Here is a 16,292-nt window from a genome sequence, read left to right on the forward strand (position 1 = left end):
ATATAGGTGTGCATGTCTCTGATGGATAGGCTTCGTCATTAAACAGATGTTTTATAAAAGTATTCGGTATCCCATTCTCTAAAACTGTTATTCTAATTAGTCTCGTATAAAATCAAACAAAAATATGATTTTATTGTTTAAAGGTGAACAACAAAATTAATTAAGTCCAATTTGGATTCGATCTTTTGATTGGCCGCAATCTAAAGAGTCTTGAGGGGGCTTAGTCTCCAAAATTTCTGCCCTTAAAATATATCGCAAAAATGAATTAATTTGTATTTCTTGTTGTATAGAAATATTTTTCTGATTAAGTAAAAAATTATGTAAATGAGAATTCCCAAATATTTTGTTGCAATACTTTTACGCTCTAGTCAATTTAAGTAAACACAAGACAGTTATAAGTTAACAGTCGACAATAGTTTATGATTAATCATAAATTTACTTAACTCTTCTGTTAAGATAATAAGTTTTAAACTTAACTAAGTCGAGTTGATTAATATGCAGTCGATTCAGTAAAAAAATGGTTGAGTTTTTTCATTTGTATGAGGATTACCTAAAGATTTGTCAGTTGTTTTTACGACAAATCAAATATAAAAATAAACGTGATTTTATTTTAGCTTCGATACGAAGCTGAGAAGGTATTGGTTTTACTATGATGTGTTTTTTTTGTGTCTGTTACCACTTTTTATGAGCTCTCACCGAACGGATTTCTTTCAACGATACGTCAAAAGATCACAAATCGTATCTAGTCGAAGACATTACCTTCAAAAATTGAAAAAATTTCCATCGTTCCCTGTAAATGGGGGAAACCTCCAAAAAAATTACAAATTTAAAAATCGCTAATTTTCGAAATTTTTTCAATTTTTTTTACTAAAAACTGCCGTAACTTTTTCAAAAATGAACATATCGATATAATTTTTTTTTTATTTTGCACCAAAAAAATTTCTTTGAAACTTAGAATCTATAAAACTTATATATCGAGGGAGGTTAAAATACATTGTTTTTCAGCACATGTTCGTTGGGTCAAAAAAAAACATACAGTCGAGACGAATAGCAAGATGATAATGCGCCTTTTGCCATTATTATTATTTGTCTATACTTAAGCGAATAATTTTTCACTTCTATTTTACATATTAAAAAAAACCTATGTACACAATAAAAGACAATAATTGTGTACAAATAAATTATTTATTTTGTGCGTTTGAGAAACGATAAAGATTTCCACATTAAAATCGCCTACTTTCCCCGATTTGCAGATATATTTGAAAGTACAAGCCTTTTTTTGAATCGGAACACCAGTGCAAATCGTGATCATTAAGGTTTACATTACTAATGAATATTGATAGCAGAACATCCTAATAAATTCACTCCTATAAATCTATTTTGAATATGATGATAACAAGGAATTCATTCATTTGTCTTGGTGACAATTTGCCTCAAGTATAGTAACTCAAAAAAAAGAAATTTTATTTAAAAGATTTATTAATAATATTTAAAGAATAAATTTATTAAAATTATTTGTTAATTGTTAGTATTGTATGAGCATGAGAATAATTGAGTTACTATAATATTTATTGAATAAAAAATGATATAATATAATTTTCTTTTGGCATATGAGTACGAGGGTTTATAAGAAGATGTAAAATATAAAAAAGCAAAGTGATGTTGAAAATTTATTAATATAATAATAATTTGAAATAGAAATTATTGTGATTAATTATCACACATAGATCATCAACAATGCCACTCGTACCAGTAGTTATCTAGGCTTGTGCTAACTGTGAGTCGAGTCAATAAATACCTCGAGTAGTATAAGAACCACAAGTGGGTTCTCTATCTTCGCAAGAGAGTCTTTATTAGTATTGACTACACAGGTAACCCACTCAAAGATTAGACTAGGCTGGCTAACTTCGTACAAACGTTATTGATTCTCTTTATTTATTTAGACAATATTTTATTCTAGAGATCACTTTATATTTTCTGGTTTCCTACTTAATTTATGTACTCATTATATTTAACTTTAAACCTTATGAATCTTTTGTATAATATGAATTTACCTTAATGATATCAGAACTAATGTTGAAAAAATGAATATACTTCAATTTTCTATGTAAAATCGTATTTTGTCAAGCCACTTCTTGCATCCGTTAAAAGTTCATAAGGTGAAGTAGTAGTGAGAGAGATTGACAGTTTTTATGCCCTTTTATATTAAATTTAATTTATCTATCTATGCAAGAAGTGTCACGATCTTTTTCTATTATCTGTTTATTACTTAATTTGTGTTATTTATTACATATTATTTTACTTAAAATAGATAATTTGTCAAAACTAAAGAATTTCTTATAATTATTACAGTAGATTAATATCAATGTATTTTTAGACGTATTTCTTGAATAGTTTAAAGTATTAACATGAATAATATATATTTAATTTGATGACTAATAGATAATAACATATAGACTACTGAATAATGAGTGGTGTATGTATTATAACACAAGTAACATGACCAGTTGGACTTTGATCTAATCACCTGGGAATCTCAAAACTGCCAAAAGAGTGGCAATATGAAAACGATTTGGTCTATACGAGCAATGTACGACACCCATCCTTTACCTAAGTCAAATCAGTGAAGTAGAATCGACAGTTTTTTTTTAATCTTATTAAATCTATAGTTCTTTTCCAATTTAATAATTATTTATATTATTATTTAAATTATTTATTTTTTAAAAAAATATCTTCAGGTACAACTCTTTAAATTACTACAGTAAAAATAAAAATTTATCCATCGTATAGTTCTTAAGCTTTACTTCAAAAATATGTTATGCATAACATAATAGCTGTGAATTTAATATCTAATTTAATGGCCACATTCAAAATATTTTCATTAAGCTTTAGTGATATGTAACATATACGATCGATGCGCCCTATTACTAATAATACAATCAAAATATAACATAACTTTTGATGCATAATCGAACTATTAAACTATCAATAATTTCGGAGTTTTTACAGTCTTATTTTTTTAATTTAATGTCTGAGTAAAATCCGTCGTGGATAAAGTAGCCTATGGTATCAGATGGTCAGATTACCAGATGTTCGAAACAATTACTACTTTGTCAAATGTCGAAGTATGTAAATGTCGGAGCATTATCAGTTCGTGGCAAAGATGTTTTCCCCTTGTGTTGTTTGTTGTAAACAACTGTGTTATATAATAACTGCTAAATATCAGAATACACGGCAATGTGTTCATGCGCATAGTTATTGTACATTCTTGTGATACTATGCATTGACAAAAAAAAATTACCATGATGCGGTGGGATTTCAAATTTTATAGTAATGGATATTTTATTAATATAGTATTATTAATACTATATTAATAAAATTGTTAATACTGTATTAACAATTTTATTATATAAAATCATAAAATTTTACAAACTCGCACGCTTGTGTAATGAGACGGTGTATTCCTATACTTAGACGGTTAAATATCGTAAAAATACGTTTAAATTAACACACGACATTATTAGTATCCCAAGTCAGACTAATCCTCAATGGTCATTTAGTTCCTTTGTCAACTAGATACCTACTATTAATTTGATAGATATTAAGTTAACGTGGTGGCGGAAAATTTAAAAATATCAATATTTTATAATATCTAATTATCATAATTATTATTCTGTAAGTATAATATAATGATTTACAGATCATTATCTATTAAATAGGATATTTATGTATATTACCATTGGACAAAAATAATGTTTACATCCTAATATGCATAAGGTCTTATGTATTATGTTCATTTTAAGATCAACATAAAAAATATCTTGTGACTAATACATTAAGAAAAACATTTAGCTAAAAAAACAAATAAAAATGTCTAAATATCATTTTTAAAAAAAATTAAAAATTTAAAACAAAAAAATTATGACTTTAAATCGACAAATTTCAACATTTTTCATATTATTTTTGATAAAAATAGCCATAACTTATTGAAAAATAAATATATCAAACAAATTTTTTATTATTAATATCTTAGATATATCCCTTTCATTTGGTGTGTTTTTTTTTGAAAACATAAGAGGAATTTTAAAATGCGCCTTTTTTTTGAAAAAAAAAACTTTTAAAATAACAGTTATTTAAATCATTTTTTTCTAGTTGTAAATTACGAACGATGAGTTATTAAATATTGTGTTTATTTAAGTTCAAGTACGTTTAGTAAACATTGTTCACCGAGTATAAAAATTAAAAATGGAGAGAAACATGTGGAATGGCGAGTATACGTGAACTGATAGGCTAGACGAATGACCGAGAAAATCTCAGTGGGCCTACATTATATGATAGGTGTAGTAACTTTTAGATAGTTCTAATACTATGATAAAACAACTAAAACGTGCACACATCGTTCACAGATGGAATGTGGTGTTGTTTTGAAAATTATATCCATAATTGATATCATATCAGAATTCTCAATTCGAAAAAAGCGTGTTTTTAAAGTGCATTCGACAGTAATCATGTTTTACCGATCGTATACGAATGCACAAAAACACAAAGCGATGCATATGCGCATAATACGATAAAAACGCGGACTATGATAGTGTATACTTCTAATTCATTTTACTATGGTTGCAACTATGACAAAATAAATCTATTTTGTCATGGTTGCAACAACACTGAACCAGTTTACAACGATTCACAAGAGATGATTGTTAGAGTGTGGTAGTAGTGGCTGACGGTGTTACCTTGCCGCCTATATGGAACACAATGCCATCTCTGGAGCGTTGTATGCGTATCGTTTTTACTAGAACGTCCTCTTAATTAAGTAATTTATGAGAAATGAATCACTCTGTATAGGTGAAATAATTTCCGTGAGGAGAGGTTAAAACCTTAGAACCCTACCCCTGCGTAGACTACTGTTGTAGTTACTGTAAGTTGTTTCATGATTATATGCATATCATATGTTGAGTGAAACAAATCTAAGTGACAACTCTTATAACTTATATATTTTATTATTTGTCTCTTATAAGAAAATTTTTTTGAAATTACAAAATATTGTAAATTAGAACATGTATTATAAATATACATCAGAACGAGGTTAATCCACCCACGCTTCTTATCCACTCTATATGCAGGGCATTTGTAAGGTATCTGCAAAGTGTGCCCTCGCACTAGTCCCAAATTTTCTAGCTGGCCCTATATGTTCTTGTAGAAATTAATACAAAACTGATTTATAAATAAGTTTTGCATAATTTTTGATAAGATTCACCTTGTTATTTATATTTTATTTATAACAGTGATTTTGGATTTTCTTATCGTATATTGATAACATAATATTTTTATCGCGTTCACTATGTATTAATAAAAATTTGTTATAATTTTAAATAAACGTTTTGGTATTAATTAAATCGGTACATGTTTAAAACTTCAAATCAGTGATTTTATTTAAGATGCATGATTCGCTTATGGTTCATGGAGTTGGCGGAATTCCGGATAAATCTTGGAAACCGAAATTTGGAATAATTGAAACTTCGTGAGAATTGTTAATTATTTATATTAAATATTTATTTTATTAATGAGTATTTTATTTAAATAGAATGGGTCACATAACTATTGAGCTGTATTGGGATCATGCTCCAGAAACCTGTCGTAATTTTGCAGAATTGTTAAGACGCGGGTATTACAATAATACAAAATTTCATAGAATTATTCGTAATTTTATGATTCAAGGTAAGTTGTGGGTAAATTTAGTTTTTTATAATCATTTCTCTTCTGAATACATATTGTGATAAAAATTAGAATATTGAATTCTAAGAAATTGTAATAAGAAAACATTTCGATAGGTGCAATAAATAAGCTAGTAACTCATTTTTACTTATCAGGATCCCAACAAAAAATGTATTCTTCGATTACACTCTATATGTTGATCAATTTTCTAAGTATTTTAATTTCGATTCAAACTAAATTTTCAATGTTTTGATGAAAATATAAGAAAAGTAAAACCAAGTACCTCATAATATCAAAGTTGAATATTTTGAGNCGGTTGCCGACCACTGGGCTAGACGAATGACCGAGAAAATCTCAGTGGGCCTACATTATATGATAGGTGTAGTAACTTTTAGATAGTTCTAATACTATGATAAAACAACTAAAACGTGCACACATCGTTCACAGATGGAATGTGGTGTTGTTTTGAAAATTATATCCATAATTGATATCATATCAGAATTCTCAATTCGAAAAAAGCGTGTTTTTAAAGTGCATTCAACAGTAATCATGTTTTACCGATCGTATACGAATGCACAAAAACACAAAGCGATGCATATGCGCATAATACGATAAAAACGCGGACTATGATAGTGTATACTTCTAATTCATTTTACTATGGTTGCAACTATGACAAAATAAATCTATTTTGTCATGGTTGCAACAACACTGAACCAGTTTACAACGATTCACAAGAGATGATTGTTAGAGTGTGGTAGTAGTGGCTGACGGTGTTACCTTGCCGCCTATATGGAACACAATGCCATCTCTGGAGCGTTGTATGCGTATCGTTTTTACTAGAACGTCCTCTTAATTAAGTAATTTATGAGAAATGAATCACTCTGTATAGGTGAAATAATTTCCGTGAGGAGAGGTTAAAACCTTAGAACCCTACCCCTGCGTAGACTACTGTTGTAGTTACTGTAAGTTGTTTCATGATTATATGCATATCATATGTTGAGTGAAACAAATCTAAGTCACAACTCTTATAACTTATATATTTTATTATTTGTCTCTTATAAGAAAATTTTTTTGAAATTACAAAATATTGTAAATTAGAACATGTATTATAAATATACATCAGAACGAGGTTAATCCACCCACGCTTCTTATCCACTCTATATGCAGGGCATTTGTAAGGTATCTGCAAAGTGTGCCCTCGCACTAGTCCCAAATTTTCTAGCTGGCCCTATATGTTCTTGTAGAAATTAATACAAAACTGATTTATAAATAAGTTTTGCATAATTTTTGATAAGATTCACCTTGTTATTTATATTTTATTTATAACAGTGATTTTGGATTTTCTTATCGTATATTGATAACATAATATTTTTATCGCGTTCACTATGTATTAATAAAAATTTGTTATAATTTTAAATAAACGTTTTGGTATTAATTAAATCGGTACATGTTTAAAACTTCAAATCAGTGATTTTATTTAAGATGCATGATTCGCTTATGGTTCATGGAGTTGGCGGAATTCCGGATAAATCTTGGAAACCGAAATATGGAATAATTGAAACTTCGTGAGAATTGTTAATTATTTACATTAAATATTTATTTTATTAATGAGTATTTTATTTAAATAGAATGGGTCACATAACTATTGAGCTGTATTGGGATCATGCTCCAGAAACCTGTCGTAATTTTGCAGAATTGTTAAGACGCGGGTATTACAATAATACAAAATTTCATAGAATTATTCGTAATTTTATGATTCAAGGTAAGTTGTGGGTAAATTTAGTTTTTTATAATCATTTCTCTTCTGAATACATATTGTGATAAAAATTAGAATATTGAATTCTAAGAAATTGTAATAAGAAAACATTTCGATAGGTGCAATAAATAAGCTAGTAACTCATTTTTACTTATCAGGATCCCAACAAAAAATGTATTCTTCGATTACACTCTATATGTTGATCAATTTTCTAAGTATTTTAATTTCGATTCAAACTAAATTTTCAATGTTTTGATGAAAATATAAGAAAAGTAAAACCAAGTACCTCATAATATCAAAGTTGAATATTTTGAGTTACTGCCTTATTAATTGCACATGGTGACTTGATCACTATGGATATGATCATTTTGATTAGCTTAACATCTTTATATGGGCGATTGTAAACTCCCATAAAATTAACTGCCGCTGAATTACGTGTATGTAAAGTTAAAAAATAAACTCATAACTTGTATGGATACATTTACTAAGTAAATAAATTACAAAAAATAGTAATAAATAAATACATTTACTTAGTAATTCTTCTTCTTCTTTTTCCTTGCCTTAATCCCAACTACTTGGGGTCGGCCACACTTATCCTAAACTTCCACTTGACACAATCTCCACATCATCTACACTCATATCAGCCATCACATTTACTTAATAATTCAATTTTAAAAAGTTAAAGTTAATCAGTTAATTTTTAAATTGAAATAAGAAAAAACTACTTTCTACATACACTGAGTATTCATATATGATTACGTCTTTGTTATTGATATTTTCATAACCAATGATTTTTTATAGAATTTCCTTAAAGTATTTGCCTATAAAATTACCTATAACAATTCATTATTGAAATATTGGGATATCAGTATTGTAATCTACAAACTTAATTATTTGAGAGTTTTTATAGGGGTAGTGACTATTTTAAAATATCAAACTTAGAATTTTTACTACTAATGAAGACATATTTAGGTAAGGGCAAAAATTCTTAAATACATCCCTATGTTTAATTTTACATACTGTATTACGTACAAGTCTGAATTTATTTCTAACTTCAAATCCTTAAAGTATACATTTAATAAAATTTTCTTAATTAAAAAAAAATGGATGTTGTTAAGGAAATTTTTTTGTAATTGACACTTTCAAAGTTGAAATATTTTTAGTCTAATACAAAATAATTTATCTTATTGTAAAGTCTTTATATCTTTTCAAATGCATATCTGTGTTAAGAGAAATAAATTTAATTGATTAATCAATAAATTTACTTCTTATTAATATGTCAAACATAAGCCAGATGGTATGTTTAATTATGTAACCACAAAAGTACGATTTTTAAAAAAAATTTTAATTAGTCACTTAATTTCTCTATTATAATAATTATTATATTAAGAAAATTCTATTTGGTATTTTTAGTTTCATATATTTCTTGATTTATCAATTATTAAATATTATTTTAATTCATCCTTTATACTTTATAAATGTGTCACTTTATTTTTATTTTTTAATGATAATCTACTTATTTAACTATATTACAAAAAAAAAATGATCTAATTGAGAAAATGCTTGGACTACAACAACTTTTGAACTAATACTGCACAAGCTATTAACATTTTTTAGTTTACAGTAGAGAAAAAGCGTGGCAAATAATATTTAATGATAAAAATAACATAATTTACAACTCACATTCACTCTATATTTTAAAACAGTTATAACTTTCAAAATAATGAGTAAAAAGTTTTTATCAACCAGTCATTTTCTTAATTAGATTACTTTTAATTAATAATCTAGTTAAATATGAATGGTTGTCATTTAAAAAAATATAGTTAACACCCTTATAATGGATGAATTAAAAATTGACTTAATGATTAATAAATTGATAAAAATATATAAAATTTAAAATTGCTAAAAATAATTTTTTTTTAATAATTATTATTTTAAGAAAAATAGGATAGATAATATTTAAAGAAAAACTTTGCATAGCAATGATTTAATAATGAACACCTAAATGATTTATATATATATATGAAATTTATGAATTATTTCAATTTGAAAGATATAGGTTTTGTTAAGCTTGTACTTTTAATCTAAAAACTAAAACTATTACATAAAACATATTTGAACGAAAGTAATCATTAAAACTTAAAAAACACTGATTCTTAAAAATTACCACCACATAAATTACATTGAATAATTATTTTTTGAGAAAATTAACATAATCATCAAATAATATAATTATTGGTAAATCTACTTATTTATACAAACAAAACTCTTTATTTTTGTTTAATAACAATCCATTTAAACAAATACAAGTATTCCTTAAAATCTAAATAAAAAAAACCCAGCACAGCGGGGTTGCGGCATAATTGGGTCTAGTATAGATTTAATTTAACAGTGATTAAAATCTCTTTCATAAAAAATACTTTGATGCAAATCTGTAGAAAGTGTTTAAAATTTTAAAAATTTGTTGGATTATTTCAAGAGCAACATGATCTCCTATTTCCTTATTACAAGTTTTAGTACAATCCTGACCACAAGTTTTATGATTTATAAATTTAATATATGAATAAATTTTTATTATAGCAATTAAATATAGTATGAAATTGATATTTAATAATTTAGTCATTTTTACGGAGAATTTATAAAGTAGTTATTACTTTTATGGCAAACGTTTATAAAAGTTTAAGTTCTTGATGCAATACTTAAAAAAAAAAAAATTGTTTGTTATTTATAAATAAATTTACTGCTCTACAAGGAATTTTCATCAGAGACCAAAATATACTTTTTTAAACCCATTTTTGCGTCAATTTCAAATCTGCAATTAGAGTTTTGCATTTGGCCTAAATATTAACAAATTCCTTCTAATTAATATTACAAATATTTATGTTTAATTATTATGTTACTTAGAAAAATCAATAAATATATTTTAATTAAAAATAATTTGAAAAAGTTCTACTTTCTATACGCATTTTTAAGTTTTGAACCTCCACTGTTGAAGTGAAAGGGTCCGATTTAAAAAAAAATGTATGTTGAATGAAAGAAGTATATAAATAGTATTTATCATAAAAAAATTGTATTGATCCATACATTTTTCAAAAAGATAGCATTATAAAGTTAAAAATATAAAAAAGAATTTTTTACAAAAATCGTATTTTTTTTATTAACTTTGATGTCTGTTTCACCATGAAAACAAATAAGAGTATGAATATTTTTCATATTAAAGTATATTATATAAACATTAATTAAGAATATATATAAAAGTGTCAGTATTTCTGGAACACTTTCAAAAATTAAGTTAAAAAAGTTAATTTTTATAAAGAAGTTGTCATTTTGAATTCCTTCTGTGGGCAGGTATAGGGTCAAATTTATAAAAAAAATATACAAACTGATAGGTAAATACCTCATATATCTATAAATAAAACTTATATTGATCCATATATTTTCAAAAAGTAATGACAGTTTTAAGTAAAAAAAATAAAAAAATGTTGAAAATTAGCAATTTTGAAATTTGTAATTTTTTGGAGATTTCCCCCACTTAAGGGGAAAAAAAGAAACTTTTTCAATTTCGGAGTATGATTCTTTGAATATATGATTTGTGATCTTTTGACGTATCTTTGAAAGAAATTGGTTCGGTGAGATCTAAGAAAAAGTGGTAACAGACATAAAAAAATAAAATAAAAAAACATCATAGTAAAATTAATACCTTCTCAGCTTCGCATCGAAGCTAAAAGGGACATTAATATAATAGAGGATATGTATGATGACACTTATACTAGGGTAAAAAGTGTGGGAGGAGTAACAGAAGGTTTTTGGGTAAGATTAGGAATGTATCAACGTTCTGCTTTAAGCTCTTACTGATTTTTTTATAGTGATGGATGAAATTACTAGATAAATTCTAATTAATTTGATTTAATAATTGTAGTTTATTTTAAAACTTGTTTAATGAGCTTACCAATTTTCTTAAAAATATAAAACTTGACTCAATATATTTAGATATATAAAATAAAATCTGAACATCCCTAGTAAATTTTCTATTGTACGATAAAAGTTATATTTTTTAATAAAAATACAATTATAATAATAAATTATTCATTTAAGAAAAAGTTAGTTGCAGGCACACTTATAGAATGACTAAAAAAAGTTAATCATTTTTTAGTTCTAATAATCATATTAAAAACATAAAATTATTGCAATTAAAAAAAAACTTCTTATATTAGATGAATTTTATGTGATTTCATATTTCATTAATAGAGCCAAAACCAATAGCCTAAGAATTTTTACTTATAATTTGTATGAACTGTGATGTATTTTTTCAGGTGGTGATCCCACTGGAACTGGTAGGGGTGGAACATCTATTTATGGAACACAATTTGATGATGAAATACATGAAGACCTCAGACATACAGGTTATAAAATTTTTACTGATATAAAAGTTATTAACATATAATATGTTTTATGTTCTTTAAAATTTCAAGATGTTATTATATTATAGGAGCTGGAATTTTATCTATGGCAAATTCAGGACCTAACACAAATGGATCACAGTTTTTCATCACCTTAGCCCCTACTCAATGGCTTGATAAAAAACATACAATATTTGGTAAGATTTAAACTTTTTTATTATTTTAAAATTTAATTGATCACTTTACTTTAATTAATAAAGAAATTAACACTTTGATTTAATATAATGAAACATTTTATAAAAGATGATTTTTTATAAGAGCTCTAATAAATAATGTAACAATTTTTTATAATTCTGGAACCTTCTAAAATGAATGTTCTGTATATTTTTTTGTTATATTGACGATCTCATATTCCCAATAGTACATTTTTGATTTTAAAATGAAATATAACATATATATATTTGGTTGTATAATATTTTAAACAAACCAAATCGAGCTTTGCAATAATTTTAATTGTAAAAATTTTAATGAAATTTATTTTTGTGCAAATTTTGTGAACCCTTAAGTTTGAAGTATTTGTCTTTGTTTAAGTTGCCACAATATTGAAATAAGTTATAATAGAAGAAATAATATTGTAAAAATGATGTTTATAAAACAAAATTTCTTTGAATCCTTTCAAAAATAAAATTGAAAATTTTTATTTGAAAATATTTTGTCAATGTTATAAAATATATTTAACCTGTCATCAGTAGCTTCAGTTTTTTTGCACAAAAAATAAATTATTTTATGAATTACATGTGTTTAAAACATCTTACCATTTTTACATCTTATGCATTTTCAAATTAACTGATATTTAACTTAATTAATAATAGGATGGTCCTATAAAATTTAATTTAAAATAAATAAAAATGATCAAAGCTGTTTAAGCTACAAGCTTTTATTTACACTATAAGACCTCCTATCATAGTGCCAAATTTCATGCTTCTACCTTAACATTAAGGTTAAATGATTTACAATATTCTAAGCTACTTGAGCCTAATCTATATTTCAAATTTATATTTTTAAAATACCAAAGCTACTTCTCACTTGACTTTTTAATATGTCACTAATAATTTAGTTAATTGTCCCATTTGTTACTCTTAAAAATATATATTGAAACATCAATAGTCTGATATAAATTAGATATAAGAAAGGCTTTGAACTTATAGTACTTAAAATCATCAAAAAAAAATATAACCGAAATTAAAAATATTCTTTTATTTCTAAATTTTAGTTTTATACAATGAAAACTGTTAAATATATTATAAATCTCTACAGGTGTCCCACCAGGATTTGACATCTTTAATAAATTTTGATCTAGTGACTGTTTTATATAATTTTTTTTTCAATTTTTATGATTTTGGACTACATTAAAAATACATTTTAATATTAAAAAAAAATTAATTTTTAATTGAGTTGATAGGTCAATTTTAAGATAAGTATTTGTTGAGTTACAAGTATTTTAATACAAAGTGTGTGTATGTAGCGCGGTCAAAGTATGTGTTATATATATAGACACTATGTATTTGGGAGAACAACGCACTCTATCTATATTTGTAACTAGTTTGTTTGTAACTTATAGGGATATTTTTATAGTTCAAAAATCTTATCAAAAAAATAGCTATTTAAAACAAATTTTTTTTTTTAATTTGTCGTGTTTGTTTTTTATTCTAAACAAAAAGTTTAATGTGCAAGAATATGAAGAAATTCATATTTATTAAATTATCTTAAGTTATTTTTAAGTTTTGAACATATTTGTATACTATGCATATAGTTTGATCACAGAGTTATGTAGAGTTCTAATACTACGCACAACTCTGTTTTATAAATTCATGTTGTGCATACATATTAAAATATTTATTTTTAATTAATGTTAACACTTTTTAATAACAATAATTTATTACTAATACATATAAATTTATTAATGTGAATATGTACTGCATTTTTTATTTTAAATAATTTAATTACACAAATTCTAAAAAAAAATGCACAGTTGCATACATTTTAATTTAAATTAATTAAATACATTTATTTTAGCTTTGATGCGAAGCTGAGAAGGTATTAATTTTACTATGATGTGTTTTTTTTTTTTTTATAATTATATTAATAATAATAAATAAATATAATTAAATGAAAAAAATTCTTAATATTATTTAGTAATAATAAATATAGATAATACTTATTATTTATATTAAATCTATTCTTATTTATTTTTATTAATAATGAAATAGATAAATTGTCAATAAAAATAATGATTGAATATTTTTTATTGCATTATTTATAAATAATTATGTATAATATAATTAAATATTATCTAAACAAAGTGATTGGTTTATTAAGATATTTATTATGAATCACTTTCTATAGATAAAAAACCACTCAGTTACTCGAAAAATAAATATAATTTTGGAATAATGATTTTTTATTTCTTTTAATTACGTAATTTTTTTATTTATCAGATAATAATTACATTTTAGAATTATTTCTGATAATATACATATTTAATTAACTTAAAAAATTATCTATTTTAGAAAATGACTGGTCAATAACACCTTTTGGTCTAGTACTTTAAATTTAATTCTCATTTCTATACATAGTCGGGACGAAAAGTACATTGGGGAGACGATTAGTGATAAAAAAAAGTAGCACCTTTTCGTCACCTCCAGTCATTCTTTAAAAAATTGTTCATAATATCTAAAATGACTCTGAAAGAAGTTTCACTTCATCTACACATACTCTTATATGTAAGGGTTTTATTTTCTTTTTTGTGTATTCTTAGACTATGTAAAAATCATATTTTTAGTTACTTATTTTTAATAAAAATATTTTTTAAATATATCATTTTAATATAATTTTCTCGAATTTTCAAAATTGCCATATTTAAGAGCTTCTTTTACAAAAAAATTTAATGGGTCAATAATATATTTAGGACAAGTATCTTTTAAGTTACATAATTTTTGTACATACAGTTTATCAATATAAATTGTACACTCACACGTTACATACTTAATCCATGTATTAAAATTTTTGTAACTCGGTGGTATGGTACTTATCTTAAAATTGTTATTGTCCTTTCAATTTATTTTGTAAAAATAAACTAAAAAAAAGCTATTTAAAATGTTGAAAAAATTAAATTTATATTTTTTTCTTATTAGAGACAAATAAGAAAAAATATGCATTTAGTAATCCAAAACTAAAAATTATTTAAAAAAAATAGTTATGTAAAATATTTGGTACATAAAAAGTTATTAAAGATGTGAAAACTGGTGGTACTTCCTGTACTTAATTATAAATATAAATATTAATATTAATACTTATAACTTCTTCTTTTTCTTCCTCCTCGCCTTAATCCTAACTACTTGGGGTCAGCCACTCTTATCACAAACTTCCACGTGACATGATCTCCCACATCCTCTACGCTCACATCACATGTGCTCATATCACATTCAATAACATCTCTCCATCTCTTTTTTAGTCTTTATCTACCTCTTTTTCCTTCAACATTCATTTCTACAACTGATCTTACGGCTTCCAATTCTTCTCTTCTCATAACATGACCAAACTATCTAAGTCTATTTTCTCTCATCTTATCCACGATTGACGCTACACCTAAACTCCCTCCTTTATGCTTGTTCCTTATAAACTATCCATGGATATAAGTATAATATTAAACTTTATTTTAGTCTGAATAAATTTTTATATTATAATAATTATTATAATTATACTATAATTGTTTTTTTTTAAGGGCGTATTCATTCTGGTATGAATGTAGTCAAAAAGATGGGTATGGTAGAAACAGATAAAAATGATAGGCCAGTTGATGATGTTAAAATCCTAAAAGGTGGTGTACAAATGTTATAATCAAAGTATAATCTAATAATGTGTAATTTTAATAATGATTTTTTTTAAATAAAGTTTTCAGTCATTTTTTAAGTTATTTGTTTTTTTAATTATATATATTGAATATTGATGCAAAAAATTTTAATTTACAAAAAAATAAAAATTTTGTTTTGATCCACTAAATATTCCTTACTATAATAGTATTTATGCTAAATAAATATCAATGTTGGTTAATTAAAATAACATAATATCCATCATTTGGTAATAAAATAAAAATAATCTATCAAATCTTAATGATTTGAACCCAATCAAACATTATCTTATTTTTAAAGGTCAGGAATATGTTTAAAATACATAAGGGTGTGTATCAAACAAAATTTTCAATTGACAAACTACCAGAAATACCTTTCTGACCTGTTGTTACTCAGGTCATTAACAAAAGAAAATGTTCAATGTCCAATGTCCAATGTATGCAGGAAGACAGAATACACAATGCAATGAGTTGCATTTTTTCTAAAGCACTGATTTAGCTTAGATAA

The 16,292-nt window shown here is 24.9% G+C and overlaps 1 protein-coding gene across 3 annotated transcripts; it reads left to right on the top strand.

Moving 5' to 3' along the window:
• Window positions 1–5,312: 5,312 nt before the first annotated feature.
• On the top strand, window positions 5,313–15,846 carry LOC126893639 (peptidyl-prolyl cis-trans isomerase-like 1). 3 transcript variants are annotated; one of them, XM_050664025.1, is made up of 5 exons: window positions 5,313–5,524; window positions 5,588–5,721; window positions 11,788–11,877; window positions 11,964–12,071; window positions 15,659–15,846. In XM_050664025.1, exons 1-5 carry the CDS (start codon window positions 5,442–5,444, stop codon window positions 15,772–15,774), a joined length of 531 nt encoding a protein of 176 aa, XP_050519982.1. In that variant the 5' UTR covers window positions 5,313–5,441; the 3' UTR covers window positions 15,775–15,846. The 3 variants fall into 3 exon arrangements, with proteins under 3 accessions (XP_050519982.1, XP_050519984.1, XP_050519983.1); XM_050664027.1 differs by lacking the exon at window positions 5,588–5,721 and adding an exon at window positions 7,347–7,480; XM_050664026.1 differs by lacking the exons at window positions 5,313–5,524; window positions 5,588–5,721 and adding exons at window positions 7,087–7,283; window positions 7,347–7,480.
• The last annotated feature ends 446 nt before the right edge of the window (window positions 15,847–16,292 follow it).

This window comes from Daktulosphaira vitifoliae, unplaced genomic scaffold, assembly GCF_025091365.1.
Source record: "Daktulosphaira vitifoliae isolate Bord-2020 unplaced genomic scaffold, ASM2509136v1 Scaffold_1, whole genome shotgun sequence".
Taxonomy (NCBI): domain Eukaryota; kingdom Metazoa; phylum Arthropoda; class Insecta; order Hemiptera; family Phylloxeridae; genus Daktulosphaira; species Daktulosphaira vitifoliae.

Coding starts and splice junctions, on each gene's coding strand:
- LOC126893639 (XM_050664025.1), top strand. CDS start 5,442: ATGCATGATTCGCTTATGGTTCATGGAGTTGGCGGAATTCCGGATAAA. Junction 5,722..11,787: donor TCGTAATTTTATGATTCAAG/GTAAGTTGTGGG, acceptor GTATTTTTTCAG/GTGGTGATCCCACTGGAACT. Junction 12,072..15,658: donor TAAAAAACATACAATATTTG/GTAAGATTTAAA, acceptor TTTTTTTTTAAG/GGCGTATTCATTCTGGTATG.